Below are 18,497 nucleotides of genomic sequence, written 5' to 3'. Positions count from 1 at the left end.
GGTGCTGAGACAATGGTGAGTTGGGAGGCCAAGATCAAACTTGCGATCTTCTTCCTTGACCTTCCAAATGACTGTGCCCTTCCATTTCATATCTTTATTTAATCTGCACCTTCTCTGCCTCCTCCCTCCACTACCGGCCCCAGAGAGGGGGTGGAAGCCCCAGTTGGAAGGGAAGGGAAGGGACTACTCTCTCCTCCCTGGGGGAGGGACAGTGTCCCCTGGGCCAGGTTCCACTGATGGGAGAAGCAGTAGCACCCAGGGCAAGGCAAGAACATTGTCTAAGAGGCTGAAACAGGAAAAGGCCAAGTTCAAGGCCAGCCTGGACAATTTAGCAAGACCTTATCTTAAAATTAAAAAATAAGGGCTGGAGATGTAGCTCAGTGGTAATATGCCCCTGGGTTTAATTCCCACTTGCAGGAGGGATAGGGGGTGGGGGATCCAGACCACATAGGAGTATGGAGTCACCGGCTCAGGGTCACTCAAAGCTGAGTCTCAGGGCTGGGGCACAGCTCAGAGGCAGGGCAGGTGCTCCCTAGCAGGGGCCCTGGGGTCCATCCCCAGCACTATAAATAAACACAAACCCCTGAGTCTCAGAGGCCTCAGGCTGTGCCATGAGGGTCCCTTTCATCCTGCTCCTGAGAACGCTGGAGCCAAAATCTTGGTCCCCCACCCAGAATCCAACATTACACCTTGACCCAGGGTGGATATCCTTGTGTTTGCAGTGGTAACCTTGGACTCACCACTCAGGAATGCACAGAAGCCCTTCCATTCTTATCTTTATTTAATCTGCACCTTCTCAGCCTCCTCCCTCCCCAACCGGCCCCTGAGAGGGGGTGGAAGCCCCAGTTGGAAGGGAAGGGACTACTCTCTCCTCCCTGGGGGAGGGGTGGTGTCCCCTGGGCCAGGCTCCACTGATGGGAGAAGCAGTGGCACCCAGGGCAAGTCAAGGGCATCGTCCAAGAGGCGGTGGCCAGGGCCAGGGCCCCTCGGATGTCCTGGCTCCCTGTGTGTCCCATGGATCATCAGGAAGGTGAAGACAAGAAGCCTTGGGAGAAATGAGCACAAGGTTGGGGTGTATGCGTGGCTAACAGAGGCAGACAGGAACTTTAGGAGGCAGAGTGGAGCCCAGGGACTGTAGGGGGCCTAGTGGGAGCCCCAGGTCACAGGGGAGGGATCTGGGTGGGAGAGGGTGTATGGGCACTAGGGAGAAGAGCAGGATGGGTGAGACTGTGCTCCCAGAACCAGGCTCCCAAAGGCGAGGGCTGCGTTTCAGGGTCAGATCAGGGACTGCCCTGGAGCAGAGGTAAGAGGGTGGGCAGGGAAGGACCTAGCATGTGAAGGGGGTGGGAAATTTGGGTGGGCAGTGGGGCCGAGGCCACCATGCTGCCTCCTCCAGCTCTTCTTTTTGGGGAGGCCAACCCAGTGGGCATGGCCCCAAACCACTACATTGTGCTTCTGTGTTGCTGGAGGGCTTCCAACATGGCCTCAGCCAAGGCAGAAAGGAGCCCAGCGTGCAGCTCTCTGTTGCAGGCTACAGCTGTCTCCAGGACTCCTCCTCTTTTCAGCCTTTCTGGAACCTTCCTCTCCTGCACAATGTGCAGGGCCCCCAAGCCTGGTCCTCTACCATTACAGGGAGTGGAAGGTGGTAGTTGGGGGGAACCATGCTGGGGATGGATACAGACTCAACATAGGTGGTGTCCATTTCCCATGAATGACACAGGTCACTGCGTTTTAGTTTAGGGAACCCCGGCCCCGCCCCCACCCCTGATGTGTGGCTGGTCTGTTCTCCCTCGTGTTTTGGACAATTATTCAGGTATCTCTGCCCATGGTGAGGGTTGGCTCTGGGGCTCTCAGAGTGCACCCTGCCCATCCCCCCGGCAGCCACTGTCCCCGTGGACAATGAGCACCGGGAAGTAAAGGGCATCCTCATAGCACGGTGGGCTTTCCAGGGGCTCCGTGTCCTCTCCACGGCGCCCTAGTGGCCCCCCGCTCAGGCTGCGGAAGACCCCAGGCGTGGCCCGGCCTCCTGCACCCAGGGAAAGGCGGCTGCGGCTGAAGGGCAGGCGGGGCCCACTGGGCCGGGCAGGGGGCAGCGAGTTGCTGCTGACAGAGCGGCGACAGCGCTGGCAGCCACGCAGGTAGGCGCCGGAACCGGTGCCCATGACCACAGCCTCTGAGTAACTGGGCACCAGCTGTCGGTTGGAGCAGATGTGCCACTCGAGCTCGGTGAAGTCCACCGTGGCCACACGGGAGAGAGGCGGCCCGCTGGGCATGGCCCCCGGAGGGGGCGAGCTGGCCCCGAACAGCTTCTCCACCTGGTAGTGCACGTGGGCGGTGCCATAGGCCGCCACCACACGCAGTGGCCAGGATAGCGTGGCTGCCGACACCAGCCAAAAGACCCAGGCGCGCGCATACCAGGGCGGGCTGCGGGGGTCTGCGAAGACCATGAGGGACTCGCGAAAGTCCACATCCTTCAGGTGCATGCCCTCGCGGGCCTCCAGGTAGTCGTCCAGGCCCTCATTGGCGCTGAAGAAGCGCGCGCGCTGCGTGAGGTACGAGGCCTCGGCCTCAGCGCTGCCGAAGCTGAAGCACTTGGTGAAGCGGAGGCGCGTGGCCGCATGATCGGCCAGGCCCACCAGCTCCTTGGAAACGTCGCGGACCCCGTGGGCAGAGTAGTCGAACTCGCCGCGTGCAGTGCGACTGTCGGCCCTCTCGTGGTAGACCTGCGTGGTGGTGTAGGCATCGCCGTTGCGGTAGCGGGTGATCTGGCGTGTGCGCCGTACGTAGTGGTAGCTGGTGGCCTTCCACCAGACGCAGGGCGGGGCCTGCTGTAGCCGGTGGATCAGAGCAAGCACGGTGTTGGCGTCCGTGCGAGGTGCCTGGCATGACCGCACGTGACAGTGCCAGCACTCAGCCAGGTAGAGGAGGTAGAGGAGGGAGACAAAGGCCAGTGGGATGTACAAGTAGCCATCCGAGCAGGGGCTGGCCGGGTAGGTGGGTGGAGGACCCCCTGCCCCACGTGCCAAGGCTGCCTCGGGCCCCAGGACGAGACGTGGCACGGTGGCGAGGCGACACCAAGCCACCACAGCCCCGCAGGCATGGATGAGCAGTGTGAGGAGCAGGCACTTCCAGTGCGACTCCCGGCATAGGGAGCTTCCAAAGGACTGCTTCAGGGGCCGCTGCTGCAAGGTGGGCAGAGACAGGGAGGATGAAGTCAGGATGGAGCCCATGGTTGGGCCAGTCACCCTGCTTAAGCCCTCCCTGCTCAGGTGGTGAAGGAAGTGGTGCCCCAGGACCACTGTGTAGAGCAGAAATTGAGGCTGTAAGGAATTGAGTCCACTGCTTCAGACCTTGATTCTGGCCAGCCCAGTGCTACTGCAGGATCCAAACCCAGGCCCACCACCTCTGAGCCTGTCTTCTACTGTGCTGGCTACTGAGAAAATTGAGTGCTGGTGGTTCTGGCTCTACCCTGATTTGCTGTGTGGACTTGGCCATATCCCTGCCCTCTCTGGGCCTTGACTCTTGGCCCTGGTGGTCTGGGAGGCCAGCCTGGCAGGGGCCCAAGGGTCCAACAGGATGAGCTTTGGAGTTTAACAGCCCAGGATCTGATGCCGCTCTGCAACTTACAGTATAAATTGGGCAGGTCCCTCATACTCCCTGGACCTCAATTTCCTCATCTGTAACCTGGGGTTGTGAGGATTCAAGGAGATTGTAAGTGTGAAGATATTAGCACAGGGTCTGCCCATGGGAATAAACATTATTACTGTTATCTTGAGACTCTCTCAGCTCCTTATTCCACTAGGGACAGCAGGAGACTTGGAGAGGCTTTTAAGTCAGTGAGAAAGAGGGAGAGCTGGGAGTGGGGGAGGTGTGAGTCTTGGGGTGGGGAGCAGATGGAGGGCCACCCTCTACTCCCCATCTGTGCTAAGGGAGTGGGAGGGACACAGCTGCTGGGCAGCAGGGGCCACTCTCTGGCCCTAGGGCTTGACCCGCCCTCCTCAGCAGGGCTGCCAGCCTGGCCACCTCACCCCACGAGAGAGAAGAGGGTGGGGAGCATGGAGAAGAAGGTTAAAAAGGGGCAGAAGGAAGCAGAAACAATAGAGGTCAGGTTATGTGGCCACATCTCCTACCCAGACCCACAAGGCCTTAAGGAGAGGAGAACTGGCTCCAGCCCCACCCAGGGCAGCCTATCTCCCTCACCCAATACCCAGACCCACATGGCCAGTCAGGTGCACATACCACTCATCCACCTCCAACCAGTGTTTATCACAGACCCCTGCCCAAGGAGGAACACATGACCTGTCATCGAAGAAACATCAGGCCTTCACCTGTCCCTAAAGCACAAACCCTTGCAATCACATCAAGGTGCACACACATACCACCACCACCACCACCACAGCACATACACATGCACACATGTCACGTACTCTATAAATCCCAGGGACACACCAGACCTTCACCTCACCACATTGCACATGCCCCACCTCTACAGCAACCTGACACCCACACGGGCACTCCATGCCAAACCACAGACCCACCCATGACAGGACACATTCACACACATAGGCACTGCTGGGCAAAGACCCAAGCCAAGGGACCCACTAGATCCTCAAGTGACCATAGGGCACACAAGTCCCACCTATCCGAGTGTAGGGAACATGCACACTGAAATTCTCACACACACCCCACACATGGACATGCTACCTTCACTCACCACCAGCCACCATACCCCTCACCCCACGGCACAGGGTCCCTGCAGATCTTCCTGGCTAGGTTGGAGGAGGCTCTTCCTGGGGGTTCCAGCAGGGTGACCTTTAGGCCTCACCAGAAGGAAGAAGGGGTACCGAGGCCGCCTCCCTTCTCATTGCCCTCTTCCCTCCCCCACCCCCAGGCCCTGTCACTGCTGCTGCATTGCAGGCGCCGCCTGGCACCTCGTGAGCAGCTGAGCCGGGCTGGGGGCCTGACCCTGTGGCCCTGGGGGTGGGAGTCAGCATCCCAGGCTGTGCTGCGGCATGGGAACGCGTGGGGGCCAGGCGCTGACGTCACCAGACGGGCTAGGACAGTTGAGGGGGCGCCGAGGGTGGGAGTCGCCTCCCCACTTTCCTGCCCAGTCGCCCCATCTCTTGCCGGCCCTTAGGTCTGGGACCCCTGCCCGAATGCGGGCTTTCCGATGACGTCATTGGCTATAGGGGCTCCAGGATTTCCCTCTTCAACCCCCTTCCTGGGGGTCATCCCCTCTGCTAGTCCCCTTCGCCCGGCTCCAGCCCCGGCTCCGGTCACCAACCACCCAGCGCAGGTACCTCCTCCCGAAGCGGCTCGCCGTCCGGGATGAGCGTAGGCACCTCCCCACCGTCGCCACAGCCGCCCTCGGGCATGGTGTTCTGGCTGCTCCGGCGGCCCCGGCCCAGGCCCGGGGCATGATAGGGGGGACGCGGAGGGCTGCGGCGCGGCCCCGAGGGGCGTCCGCTCGGCTCGGCGGCCGCGGAGGGAGTGCGCCCAGCCCCAGCCCGAGCGCGGCGGCGGCGGCGGCGGCGGCGGCGTTGGCGATGCCCGGCGCCCCGCCCTCCGCTGACCCCGCCCCCGCGGCACCGGCGGCGCCGCCGGCAGCGCCTGGCACCGCGGGCTCTCCCCAGCCCCCCAGAAGCCGTCTGGGCTGCCGGATGCCTGGGTATTCCTCTGGTCGCTCTCGCTCTTGCGACCTTGAGCAAGTCCTTGCTCTACGACTCCTGAGTTGCCCAGGGCTGTAAAACCCAAGAAGGTGAATCTTGAAGATGTGTGGGTGCCCGATGCATCCCATCTCTAAGGGGTAAGCCTAGAGCTAAGCCCACCCAGAACTCACCCTGGAAGCCTCACTTGTTGGGGCATTTACCATCCAGAAAGGCTTATGAGCCTCATCCACTGGGCAGTGGCGCTAGGCAGGTGAGCTGGGGATTAGGATATTGGGGACCTTAGGCTGCAAGACCTTAGGCTAGCATACTTTACCCCCAAACTCAATTTTTCCATCTGAGAAATGGGGGTGGAAAAGTGCTGGAGTAAATTCACAAGCATTCATCAAGCCATGTGGGGCAGTGGGGTTTGCCCTTGGTGGGACTCCTACATGAGGCCCCAGTGCTGCTCCTTGGCCCCTAACAGCCTCACATCCTCACACTGTGCTTTGGTCTGGGCCTTAACCCCAAGCTTACAATCAGTGGATGGACTATAGGAAGCTGCAATACTGGGTGAGTTATTTTGGGGTGTGTGTTTAAGCAAAGGGATAATCATTTAAAGATGACATAACAGAGAGAATGTATGTGTGTGGAGGGGCAGAGAGAAGGAATAGGTCTAGGGTTACATCCATTTACTTATTTATTTCATCCATTTATTTATGATTTATTTATGGTGCACTGATGTTTATTGGGTGTCTCCTATATGAAACTACCATGCTTGGCACTGGGCCTGGGGAGACAACTGTGGGAGTGGACAGTGAAAAAGGCTTTGTCCTCACAGCACCTACATCCAGGGCAAACTGAATGAAATCCAGAGGGCACTTACATCACAGGCGCTGGCCTCCAACCCATACCAGGTCAGGCCTCTGTCCTCTTTGTTTCTCTGAGGCAAAGCTGAGTTGATTCTTAAAGGCTTTAAACAAGTAGATATGAGGGGGAAGGGCATCCCAAGTGGAGGGGACTTCTAGTCAAAGGCACAGTGGTTGGATCACTGTGGGTTGAGTCTGGGGAGCAGGAAGCTTACCTGGTGTAATGGACACTAGGAAGCTAATTAGAGGCAGGTCTCAGAGCCTGATCATACTCTCTAGAAAGGAATGCCTGAAGACAGGGAGGTATTTGAAGATTGTCTCTAGGCAAAGTGGGAGTGATTTGAACCTGAGTGAACAGAAAGGATCCCCTGGGACAAGAGAGATTTGGGGGCCTCACTTTGAAAATAAAGGACAATGGTTCAGGAGTTTCAGCTGCAGTTTCAGGAGATAACAGATCAAAAAACGGCTGGACCACTGGAGTCGATGGGACAGGCCCGGTGCAGGATCCTGCTCTACCTATGCTACCCAACTTCTGGGACTTCAGATATTCTGGGTTTTTAGATATGCACGCGCAGCGTATGGATTCAAATCTCAAGTCTTCCCAGCAGAGGCCCTTGCGGGCGGGTCTGCATGATGGCGGTGGAGCCGGAGAGCATTTTCAGCACCGGTCGGTGGACAGCACCCTCATGGAAAGGAGGAGAGGGAGGCGAGAGGAGTCAGAACTCTGGGGCTGTCAGCCTCTCAATCACTGCCAGGCCCCGCCTCCGACCAACACCGCTCGGTCGGCTGGTGTACCGCTCCAAAATTGGATGAAATATGAAGGACAAGAAGGAAATCGAGCGGGGAGAGGGAGGCGCAGGCGTCCCCAGGGACCGGGATTGGTCAGAATGCGACTACCCTATTCCCTCCTGGAATACATCCCACTAATGAAGCTTCGTTCTCTGACTTCAGCCGCCAGTCTTTGCTCCTGGTGCATTCGTGGCAGAGCGAGGGTCAAATGCTCCACTGCGCAGACGCGGAAATAATTCACAACACCCTTCCACTCATTGGCTGTTCCCGCCTTGAATTAGCAAGCCCACTATCCAATCTAAGAGCGTCTTTAATCGCCCCGCCTATCCCTCGCCCGGAAGTTGACTACAGCCAATCTGCTTTAGCTAAGGCTCTCCAGTAGCCAATTGAGAGAAGGGAGAGGAGAATCGGAGCCGCCTAAGAGCCAATGGCAGGAGGCATGGCATGACGCTACGGACATGGCTACCGCAATCGGTCAACTCCGGGACGTGTCGGGCCGCTGGGTAACCTCAGTCGGTGCCCGGGAAGAGAAGCAGGGGCTCTATTAGTACCCACGAGGCAGCGCAGCCGTCCCTCAGGGAGAGCGAGCGTCTCAGCAATGGCTTATCACTCGGGCTACGGAGCCCACGGTGCGTGAGGTGTGGGACGGGCGGGGCGCGGCCTGGCCGACTGGAGGAAAATCAGTGGCGCGGCCCGCTCACCCTGAGGGAGAGGGGCGGCCGTTCCCGCTGCCCAGGGCAGGGAATGTCACTTGAGTTTCTGTCCTGCAAGACTGCAAGGCGTCCCGGACTTCGTCCTTTCTACCCAATAGCTTGGATCTCCATGTCAAACCCGGGGTTCTCCAAAACTTCCTTTTCCATGTCATGATCACCGCTCAGTGCCTCTCGATAGCCAGCTGTTGTTGTTCCTACCCTTGTTCTTGCAGGGATATCTTTCCAGTTATCTTCACCCAGCAACTTCTGCTCACTTTCCATGACTGGGTTGGGAGCTCAGAAACCTCAGGTGGATAGCTACTTCCAGGCTCTCTTCCTTTGCCTATGCTTAGTAAAAGATTTTCCGCAAAGGATTCCTCATCAAAGTTGTTTCTGAATTACCTACCCTTCACACAGCTTGATTTTCCTTCACTGATTGCACCCAGGTTCAACATGGGGCTGCTCAGCCAGAGGAAAGGACAGGGTTTTGGGCTGTGGTTTGGTATTCCTTTCACCCACTCTAGTACTTCCAAATTCACAGGTTCCAAGCACAGGGCCCGGGCAGCTCCGGATTCCCCTCCCCTCTTTGATGATACAAGCGGTGGTTATTCCAGCCAGCCTGGGGGATACCCAGCCCCAGGAGCCGAGGTGGCCTTCAATGTCAACCACTTGCTTGGGGACCCAATGGCCAACGTGGCTATGGCCTATGGCAGCTCCATCGCATCTCATGGAAAGGACATAGTGCACAAGGAGGTGTGGTCTGCCCCCAGGGAAAGGGGTGGCAAGATTTCTGGCTAGGGCTGGGATCCCACCTGATCTTCATAGTGGCCCTCAGGGAAGGAGCACACAGGAGTACCCTCAGGCTCTGGATGTGGCTCCCCCACAGCCTCCTCTTTTCCCTCCCAGTTACACCGTTTTGTGTCTGTGAACAAACTCAAGTATTTTTTCGCTGTGGACACAGCCTATGTGGCCAAGAAGCTAGGGCTGCTGGTCTTCCCCTACACACACCAGGTGAGCTTCCTACCAGGTAAACGGGCAGAACACCCTCCCCCCACCTCTGTTGGCCAGACCTCAACTCCCTTCTCTCTTTTCTCTTCTGCTTGGGACCTGGCTGCTGCCACCACTGCCAGAACTGGGAAGTGCAGTACAGTCGTGATGTGCCTCTGCCCCCACGGCAAGACCTCAATGCTCCTGACCTCTACATCCCTAGTGAGTCTCTGATCTGGATTGGGAGACACAGTGCCTTGTGGCATGAGCAGGAAGAGAGTCTTGACTTGATCCAATGTCTGCTTCTGGTGCTTTTTGTGTTGTGGTTGCTAGAACCCCGGTAGATGGGGTGAAGTAACAAGTAAGAAACTTCCTGAATATGCCTTCAGTGTCCCCACAGCACTTTCTGCCTCTTAATCTGGACCACGTCCTTCATTAGCTTGGCGCCTTGGGCTTTGCCCTGCCATTTCCAGCTGTGGACTTTAGCCTGGTTCTTGTACTCCTTAGTAAAGCAGCAATAGTAGTAGCCCCTACCTCAAAGGATTGTTGTGGAAATTCAGAGAAGTGATATGTGTTCAACATCTCTCCTGGCACATAGGAGCCCACAGTAAATGCTAGCCGTTATCATCATTAGTACTTGTCTTCCAAGGCCTATCCCAGCTTTCCCTCCTCCAGGAAGCCTGCCCTTAACCCCTTGAACAAGAAATTGCTCCCTTTTGGGTTCCTACAACTGCCTATCCACATGACACACATACTGTGCCGTGGCTGGCCAGCTATGCTACTGACTTCTCCACCCTGTTAACTGTAGAGGACCAGGTCCAGAGTGGACACACTGAGAAGGATGACTCCAGAGGGGTCAGTCCCCAGAGAAGTTGCTAGGGAGGGCAGTCCACCCAGGAGCTCCAGGAAGGACAAATGTTCTTCCATACTTCATTCTATGTGCCTCTCAAAGCCACTGTGTAAGGTTGGCATTGGCATCCCCAAGTTACACGTTGAAGCCAAGGCTCAGAGGGACTTCAGTATCTTGAGACCACACAGCTATAGGTGGCAGAGTTGATTTCCTAACACCAGACACTGCCTTCTGGGAGGCACATCAGTCTGCTACCTCACAGGAGACAGAGGACAGGAATGATGAGGTTTAAATTGCTACTGAACCCCAGCCCCCACTGGCACTGAGCTCTTGTGAAAATTGTTCAGGGTTAAACTTGGAGTTCTCTGTGTTGTGAGGGTGGCCAGAGCTCATCCAGTGGCTGAGATGAGGTCATCCCTGTGGCCCTGGACTCTAGGGACAGCCTGGGTTGCCCACTGAACCTGTATTTTAACCCTAATAGCCTTGCAAAAAATCAAGCTCATCTTGTCTGGGATGTACGATGATCTTGGCTCATGATGTGTTTTGGGGGGTGGGTACTGGGGATTGAACCCAGGGGTGGTTTACCAGTGAGCTACATCCCTGGCCCTTTTTGAGACAGGGTTTTGCTAAGTTGCTGAGGCTGGCCTCAAACTTGTGCTCCTCCTATATTAGGGCCCTCAGTTGTTGGGATTTCAGGCGTGTACCACTGTGCCTAGACCATGATGTGGTTTCTGAGACATAGCAGAAAACTAATGACAAGCTTCCTAGCATGGGGGCAGGGGAGGGGAAGGTGATTTGTGGTTCTGGGAGAAGATTCAGATGGCATTTATTCAGGGAGAGGACTGGTTGGAGAAGGGAAATCCTATGCAGGGTATTGGGGAACCAAATGTGGAGGTTGGACCATGTTGGGATATGTAGACAGGGGAAAATATGGAGGCACTTGGAATGTCAGTGGCCTTGAATGCCTAGTAAGGATGCTGTGGATGAGGAAGCCAGGTTGACAACCACCCTCTGACTCTTGGCAGCGATGGCCTTCATCACCTACGTGCTGCTGGCTGGGATGGCACTGGGAATTCAGAAAAGGTCTGTGCCAACCCCCTTTTTCTCCTTCCTGGTTCATCTCCCCACCTCCCTAGAGGACTTGTGCCAGATACCAGCACCATGTCTCAGCCCACACTTTGCTGCCCCAGCCTCCCATCTCATCCTTACACCTGCCACAGGATGACTGGTTCTGACCTGTCCCCTCCCATGGCTACAGGTTCTCTCCAGAGGTGCTGGGCCTATGTGCAAGCACAGCACTGGTGTGGGTGGTTATGGAGGTGCTGGCTCTGCTCCTGGGCCTTTACCTGGCCACCGTACGCAGTGACCTGAGCACCTTCCACCTACTGGCCTACAGCGGCTACAAATACGTGGGGTGAGCATCTTTGGGCTGGTGGAGAGGTGTTTGGGTGGAAGGGGCTTGGAGAGGGGCCTACAGACGTGGGTTCTAGGTCTAAATAGCTATAGCCCTGAAGTATGGCCCTGTCATGTCCTTCCTCTATCTTAGCCACTAGCTCCACTCTGTTAGAGAGACTGCTGTTTCCAGCAGTCTTCCCAGGAACTGAGTGATATTTAAGATATTTAAGATGTATGGGATTCAAGAAAAGGAGTTTCATATCCAGGTCTTGGGTCTTACAAATCCATTTTGGTTCTGGGTCCCTGTGGGGACAGCTTGGGAATAAAGGGCCATGGTGATGGGCAGGGTCTAGGGTGGGCCCAGGAACTTGGTGGGCAGGGTCAATCTCAGGCCTGGACCCTGCGGTCACCTGCTGCCTGCCTCCCCTAGGATGATCCTCAGTGTGCTCACAGGGCTGGTGTTTGGCAGTGACGGCTACTACGTGGCACTGGCCTGGACCTCATCTGCACTCATGTACTTCATCGTGAGTCTGGGCTGCCCCCTTTGCCTCCTCACCTGGGTCAGAACTGGGGACAAGCTTCCCCTCCTGACCCATTCTCAGCACTCCTTTCTTTCAGGTGCGCTCTTTGCGAACAGCAGTTCTGGGCCCTGACAGTGTTGGGGGTCCAGCCCCTCGGCAGCGTCTCCAGCTCTACCTGACTCTAGGAGCTGCAGCCTTCCAGCCCCTCATCATATACTGGTTGACCTTCCACCTGGTCCGATGACTCCTAGCCCCAGATGGCACTGGTTTTTTCATACATTGAAAATTTGGTTTCCTTGACTTGGTGTGATCCTCATTTTTGGGCCTGAGGGAGAGCTACAACCTCTGGGCCTCTGCACTGTCCAGGGGACCCAACTTAGGGCTGTTTAGGAAGAGGGTGGACCCAAGGAGGGCTTCCTAGAGGTTGTGGCCTTGGCACTGCCATGAAAGACAGGAAGGGTTTCAGTATACAGAAGTGGAAAAGTGAGGATGGAAGGGGCAGCTGTCCAGGAAACCTGGAAGGCCTCTGATCCATCTGAGAGTGGGCCAGTGGGGCCTGAGGCTAGTGGGGCAAGATTAGCTGTGCTGGGGAATTTGCTCTGGGGTACCCAGTCCACAGCCCACCATCTCACCCCATCTCTTCTTCAGGCCTTTCAGGAGCAGACTAGGGCCCATGTGTTTGCAGTAGTTTATTCATAGTTTGTCACAAATGGCCGGGGAGGGGGTGCCGGACTCCTCCAGGCAACATAGAAAATAGGTTCAAGAGACAGGGTGGGCTGGGGTCAGGGCAAGTGGAGACAGGGCTGGAGAGGGAGCCTGGGGATGGGGGAGGGCAGAGTAGGAATGGGCTGCCCCCCTGCTGAGCCTGCTCATTCCCGGTGCGGGTGCCCCCACCTGCAGGGGGAGCCTCAGGGTAAGGGTGGATGGGGGCAGCCCAGAATTTCCAGGGTCAAGCTCTACCTGGTGGCAGGGCCCAAGTTTTCCCCGAAATGGACCAGGCCAGAAGTCCCACCCCTTTCAGGACTGACTGCCATGCCTGACTACAGGCTGGCAGAGGAGCCCCTGCCCCTGTTTAGAGCTCTGCCTGGCCCTAGTCCAAGGGGGAGGGCTCTGAAGGCGGGGGTCCCCGCAGCAGCAGTTTGGGGAGTGGAGAGGCTAGGGGCACCAGTGCCCCCTCCCTCCCCAGGGCTGAGGCCTCTGCGGCCAAGAGGCAGGGCTGGGGGTGCACAGGCGTCCGGTCCATTCTGGGCTTGCTCCCTGGCCGGCTTCCCCCTTAGAAACTCACCAGCGTATAAACCATACTGTGGGAAGATAAGGCAGTGAGCCTGGTCCTGAGCAAATCCAGCCACCCACCCAGTCACACCCTGGGTTTGCCCTCAGTCCTCAAGTTCAAAGGGCAGGAACTTAGGATTGGAAGCATGATCCCTAGAAGATCTCTTCCCTGAATTCTGACTGCCATGGGCAGGGTCTCACCTGTACAGGTAATAGAAGAAGGAGAGCAGGTAGAAGGCGAGTTTGCACCAGGACTCCTTCTGGCAGTAGTTGAGGATGTCAGCATTCATGATGGAGACCGCATCATACATGACCTCAGAGCCATCCGCAGGACGGTGGAAATACCTGGGACCGGAAGAGGCCTGATTACCTGCACCCAGCCCTCAGCCCCCATCTCAGTCTCCCCCAGGCAGCTGCTGCCCTCACCTCCAGAGGTGGTAGAAGAGGAGGGGGATGTTGAGGCCCAGGGTCACCCACTCTGCTGCACACAGAAACATCAGACAGAAGAGGCCATGGATGGAGTATTCTGGGACCACCAGCTGGGGAGTGAGGGTGAGAAGTCAGCTGTCTGGTGCCAGGGCAGATCCAAACTTCAAGGCGGTTGGGAGTTGGGGTCTGGGAGGTACCAACCCACCATGAATTCAGGGATAAAAGGCCTCTGGCCTCCCACACCCCCTCAGGTGATAAAGTGAATCAAATAGGCCCAAAGAGGAGGGCCTGGCTCTGGGCACAGCCTCGGGGCAGTGCTGCACTGGGAGCCTTCTGCCACATCTGTGACACTGACCTTCCTCAGGAGGCAGCAGATGCGTTCGATGTTTTTTAAACGCTCGCGCTGTGGAGGAAGGAAAAGGCCTCGATGGGGAAGGCAGCGAAGCAGGATCTGGGTGCCTCCCTCCCTTTCCGCACGCGGCCACCAGGAGGCGGCAGAGCAGTCTCTACTGCATCCCCGGCACCGCAGGGAAGCAGCCGCGCGGTCCCCATGGCGACAGTAACCATGCAGGGGCCTTCACCCGCGTCGCCACGGCAACAGCCCAGAGCCTGGCAACTGCTGCCCCGCCAGGAGGAACCCGAGCCCGAAGCCCGCGCCAGGTGTTTGCTGGGGGTGGGGACAGCGAGAAAGGGGTATGACCGCTGGCCCCCGCTACCGCACCTCCCCGACCCCACTCCCACCCCTGCGCCACCCGCGACAAATGGAAAGACAGATGGACGGACACACCTCGGCACAGCACATGTATCACTTACTGCCCGCGCTGGGTTCCCCTGGTCGATGGGGTTCTTGAAGTCGGTCCGCAGCTCGTCAAAGGCTATGATCTGGAGGAGGGGCGTGTGCCCGTCAAGGGTAGGGCAGCAACTGATGGCCTCCCACACCCGTCCTTCCCTGGGATTGGAATTTGTATGCAGGGACGGGGCCATATAGAGGTTATTGCAAAATAGAGAAACTGAAGCCTAGGTAGGGGCAGGGCCTGGTCATGCAACAGTCTGGAATAGACTCCTAGTGTCCTTACACCCAATTTGGCGGTGTTCACTACAGCCTCTTCTCAAATATCCCAAGACATGGCCTCTTTTTACAGGGCCTTGTGCTGAGCACTAAAATCCCAGAGGCCTGGGACACAGCCCCTGCTTGGGAGGAGCCCAAGCTTTGGGGGGAGAAGTGATGGGGCCCTGCGGTATAGGAAGACCCCATGCGGGAGTGATGGGGATTCAGGCTAACTCTAAGTAGGCGTTTGGTGAACAAATAAGAGAAAAGCAGTCCAAGCAGCAGGAATAGCAGGTACAAAGGCACAGGGTTGAAAGAACATTCAAGAAGCTGCATTTCAGATGCTGGGGTGAAAGTGTGAGGAGAGTGGGAAGAAAGGAGAGAATCGTGCAAGATGGGGCTGAAGAGATCAGCAGAGCTGGCTTTGGGTCTCCTGTGAGGCCAGACCCAGGTGTTTGGATTTGAACACAAGAGTAAGGGGAGTCATTTGTGGCAAAGTAGGGTAGTCAGGCTGAGGTCTTCGGGGTGGGGCACAGGCTGGCTATACAAGACTTCCATCCTTTAGCTTTATTTATTAGCTCACTGACTGCTTGCAACAACCTAATGACTTAAGTGCTAATATTATATTCATTTGTTTTGCAGATGAGGAAGCTTAAGACAGAAGTATCCTGTCCAAGGCCAGTCTGTTTGTAGAGTTAAAATACTGATCACTTTGTCATACTCAGGCCAGAGCAGTATGGGGACTGTTGAGTATCTGGGGAGGGGTGCTTGGTGGTCTGAGGAGAGTGGCAGTGAAGAAGGGGAGATGTAGGCAGATTCTACAGTTCTTTAGGAGCCAGACTCCAAAGGGTGCACACAGTAGGGGAAGTAAGACAGAGGGGCACAAGGTGTCTTCTCTTGGGGTGTCTGGCTGGTGGCTGTGTCCTCACTGGTGGGAAATTTCTGAGGGGAGTAGGTGTTTAAGAGGATGATAGACCAGACCTGAGAGAAGCTAGCAGAGGAGCTGCTGAGGTTCCCTCCCCATCAGCTTGAGGCAACAGTCCCACCACCCCCAAATATCCCAGACCCCAGACAGCTCAAAGGGAAAGAACATGGGCTTCCTAAGGGAGCTGGGGCCATCTGGAGCTCCTCCCCCAACCCATCATTGACTCTGGGCAGCATCCCGCCTGATAGGCATAGCGACAGGGTCCAGCAGGGAGCGGAAGGGTGCCGTCTGTCTGCCCCCAAGCTGGCACCACCAGCAGGCAGCCGGTGTCGCACCTCCCACCCCTCAGGCTGCCTGGCGCTGACTCAGCCCCCTGGAACAAACAATCCCCCACGGTGACAGCTGACACACGTCACTCACCACCAGGGTTGCCTAGCAACCAGTGGAACCTAGGTTCAGGGGCTGGAGCAGGATCTGGGGGTCCTGCCCTGGAAGGTTCTAGTTCTTACCAGCTTTGGATGAAGGACCACGCTTCCTGCCCCCTTCCCTCTTAGCGGACTTCACTCTGGGCACTGATGTCTAAAGCACTTCACTGACAAGGTAACAGACTCTGGATGAATGGCTTGCTAAGATCACCCAGCTAAATGGCTGAGCAAACACTGCCTCATACATAGTAGGTGCTCCATAAATATTTCTTGAATGAACAAAGGTGTTACTTCAAAACTCAGGACCTTCCTCTCAGCCAGGTCACTCCACAAGGGCAAAGTCTGATTCTTATGTATCCTTGACTCCCTCAGAGCCTCCCAGAGCCTGAATTGACACAGGTGTGTTGGATGAAGGGACTCTGAGAATCCCCTGGGGCAGGGGGCTGAAGGTTTTTTTTTTTTTTTTTTTTTTTTTTTAAATTCTAGCAGCTGGCTAGCCTTATGTTCCCCAGGCTGTGGTCCCCAATTCCTTCCATTCCTTAGGACCCAAGCCTCCTCTCACCCCATGAGACTGTCCAAGGCTCTGAAAGGAAGGAAGGAGGGAGAAAAAAGAAATAGCCACTGGGAGACCCAGAGTGAGAGAGAAGCAAAAGCAGGAGGGTGCTGGAAATGGGGTACAGGTCTGGATGTGCCTATGGGGGCTCATTCCTCTCACAGCAGGGGTGCAGCAGAGTCAATTGAATCCTGATGTGAAAGAGAAAGGCAGCAGAGTGACAGATGGCAAAGGGAGAGCTGGGAGGAGAGTGCAAGGAGAGCCATGGAGCAGGCAGCAGGTCCCAGAAAAAGAGAGGAAGTAGGAAGAGTAGGAAAGAGGCAGGTGAGGCAACTGGAGGAAGAGAGGAAGGACGACTACGAGAAGGAGTACAGGGAGAAGGCTTGGAGAGGGGTAAGAGGACCCCAGAAGGGAAGGGAATGAAGATCAGGGCTGCATGTGCTGGAGGTAAGCAGGAGGTGTCAGTGGCTGCAAAAGACAGGACTGGAGGGGTCCCAGTGGGACAGAAACCTCAAGGGGCAGAGGAGGAGAGAGGGCTGAAAAGGGGGGCCCTGACCCCAACAATAAGCTGGAGGCTGACTGATAGTTCTGTAGTGAGGGGAAGGGGGCCCAGTAGAGAAGGCCCTTGAGAGGGCCCCAGAGAAGATGAGCTAGAGGGACCCTCTCAGAGAAAGCAGGATGAGGGATGAGACAGGGACATTCTGAAAAACCAGGTGTGAAGCTAGGCCAGGGTGAGGGGCAGACCAGGTAGGTAAGCACAAGACAAAGGGGATGTGGGAGCAGAAATAGGAAGGAAGCTGGAAAGTGGAGCAGAAACCTGGGCAGAAGGGTACCCAAAATGAGCTGCAGTGGGAGCTAGGTTTCTGGAGCTGCTTAGAGCCCCTTCCTTGGTCAGAGAGGGGGCCGGGAAGGGAAGGGGTTAATTGGCTCAGAGATGTGGGTCCTGTAAACAGATGCAGTTGCCATAGCAACCGGCTCCACCACTCCCGCTTGGAAAAACCCAAGGGGGAGGGGTGAGCAACAGACAGACAAACTGCCTGACGGACAAACGGGGGTGGCTAGATTGAGGGGGCAGGAGGAAAAGGAACAAGAATTCCAGACTTCCATCCCCCATCCCACCATTAAGATAGGGCAAAGGAAGTGTGGGGGGTCAGGGGCCGACTGACATACCCACAGACAGGCGGGGGCGGTGGAGAAAGGGGGCCCCACCGGGAAGGAAGCCGACGCTGGTGGGTATTAATGGGGGCGAACAGAAGTCGACGGATGGGGGATAGCGGAGAGGAGGCTCCGAGTTTCCCCAGGGTTCTGAGGCCATCCACCCAAGCCCCCTCCCGCTCCGTGTGCCCCCCTGCCCCCCACCCCGCCCCCAGCCCCAGACCAGCCTTACGTGCCAGATGACAAAGAAGATGAGGGAGGCGCACAGCACCAGGGTGAGCATGTAGCAGAACGCGGCGAAGGTGAACGCCATGGCCCCCGCGCCGGGCGGTGGCCCGGGGGGCGCCAGCGCGGGGTCTGGGCGCAAGGGGACGCCCCCCGGCCCGCGCTTAGGGCCGACCGGGCATGGCCCGAGGGGCTCGAAGGACGCTGGCGGCGCGGCCGGGACCCGGGCCGCGGGGCCGTGGATGGCGCGGGGCGCGGGCCGGTGGGCTCGGGGGGCGCGTCCGCTGCCGGCTGCCCGGGCCGAGATCGCTCATCCTGCGATCCCTCGCCCGCGGCTCCCTCGCTCTCCAGCCCGCGAAGCCGGCGGGGCGGAGCCGGGGGCGGGGCCGCCGTGCACCGGCCTCGGGCGGGGCCCGGGCTCAGCGCGCCGGGCCCGCCCGACCCGCTTCCCCGCCCCAAGTGCCCACTGCCACGTACCCTCAAGAAGACGCAGACCTAGACCTGGATGTACATCCCTGCCACCGTCACACAAGCAACCCATCACGGCCACCCTCGGTCCACTTGGACCAGCACACTCCCCTACCCTTGCACAGCGCACTCACTGAGCGCGGGAGCCAAACTGAGGTCCTAAGTGCGAAGGACTCATCCCAGGCACCCAGAGAGGGGGCTGAACCTCGGGGGCTGGAGGTGGTGCGAGTCAGGTGCGAAGGAGTATGT

The 18,497-nt window shown here is 57.5% G+C and overlaps 3 protein-coding genes across 3 annotated transcripts; 1 reads left to right on the top strand and 2 right to left on the bottom strand.

Moving 5' to 3' along the window:
* Positions 1-1,850: 1,850 nt before the first annotated feature.
* Positions 1,851-5,375, bottom strand: Tmem151a (transmembrane protein 151A). Its single transcript, XM_076844795.2, has 2 exons — positions 5,301-5,375; positions 1,851-3,182 (listed from the first exon to the last, which is right to left on the bottom strand). Exons 1-2 carry the CDS (start codon positions 5,373-5,375, stop codon positions 1,851-1,853), a joined length of 1,407 nt encoding a protein of 468 aa, XP_076700910.1.
* Positions 5,376-7,851: 2,476 nt separating this feature from the next.
* On the top strand, positions 7,852-12,048 carry Yif1a (Yip1 interacting factor homolog A, membrane trafficking protein). Its single transcript, XM_076844794.2, has 8 exons — positions 7,852-7,932; positions 8,537-8,748; positions 8,902-9,006; positions 9,126-9,204; positions 10,858-10,915; positions 11,091-11,246; positions 11,658-11,751; positions 11,846-12,048. Exons 1-8 carry the CDS (start codon positions 7,902-7,904, stop codon positions 11,990-11,992), a joined length of 882 nt encoding a protein of 293 aa, XP_076700909.1. The 5' UTR covers positions 7,852-7,901; the 3' UTR covers positions 11,993-12,048.
* Positions 12,049-12,441: 393 nt separating this feature from the next.
* On the bottom strand, positions 12,442-17,897 carry Cnih2 (cornichon family AMPA receptor auxiliary protein 2). Its single transcript, XM_076844793.2, has 6 exons — positions 17,788-17,897; positions 14,263-14,331; positions 13,805-13,852; positions 13,447-13,559; positions 13,222-13,365; positions 12,442-13,049 (listed from the first exon to the last, which is right to left on the bottom strand). Exons 1-6 carry the CDS (start codon positions 17,866-17,868, stop codon positions 13,022-13,024), a joined length of 483 nt encoding a protein of 160 aa, XP_076700908.1. The 5' UTR covers positions 17,869-17,897; the 3' UTR covers positions 12,442-13,021.
* Between the last annotated feature and the right edge of the window lie 600 nt (positions 17,898-18,497).

This window comes from Callospermophilus lateralis, chromosome 2, assembly GCF_048772815.1.
Source record: "Callospermophilus lateralis isolate mCalLat2 chromosome 2, mCalLat2.hap1, whole genome shotgun sequence".
NCBI classification, from domain to species: domain Eukaryota; kingdom Metazoa; phylum Chordata; class Mammalia; order Rodentia; family Sciuridae; genus Callospermophilus; species Callospermophilus lateralis.
The sequence above is the reverse complement of the archived record's forward strand: the minus strand, read 5'-3'. Positions and strand labels throughout refer to the sequence as shown.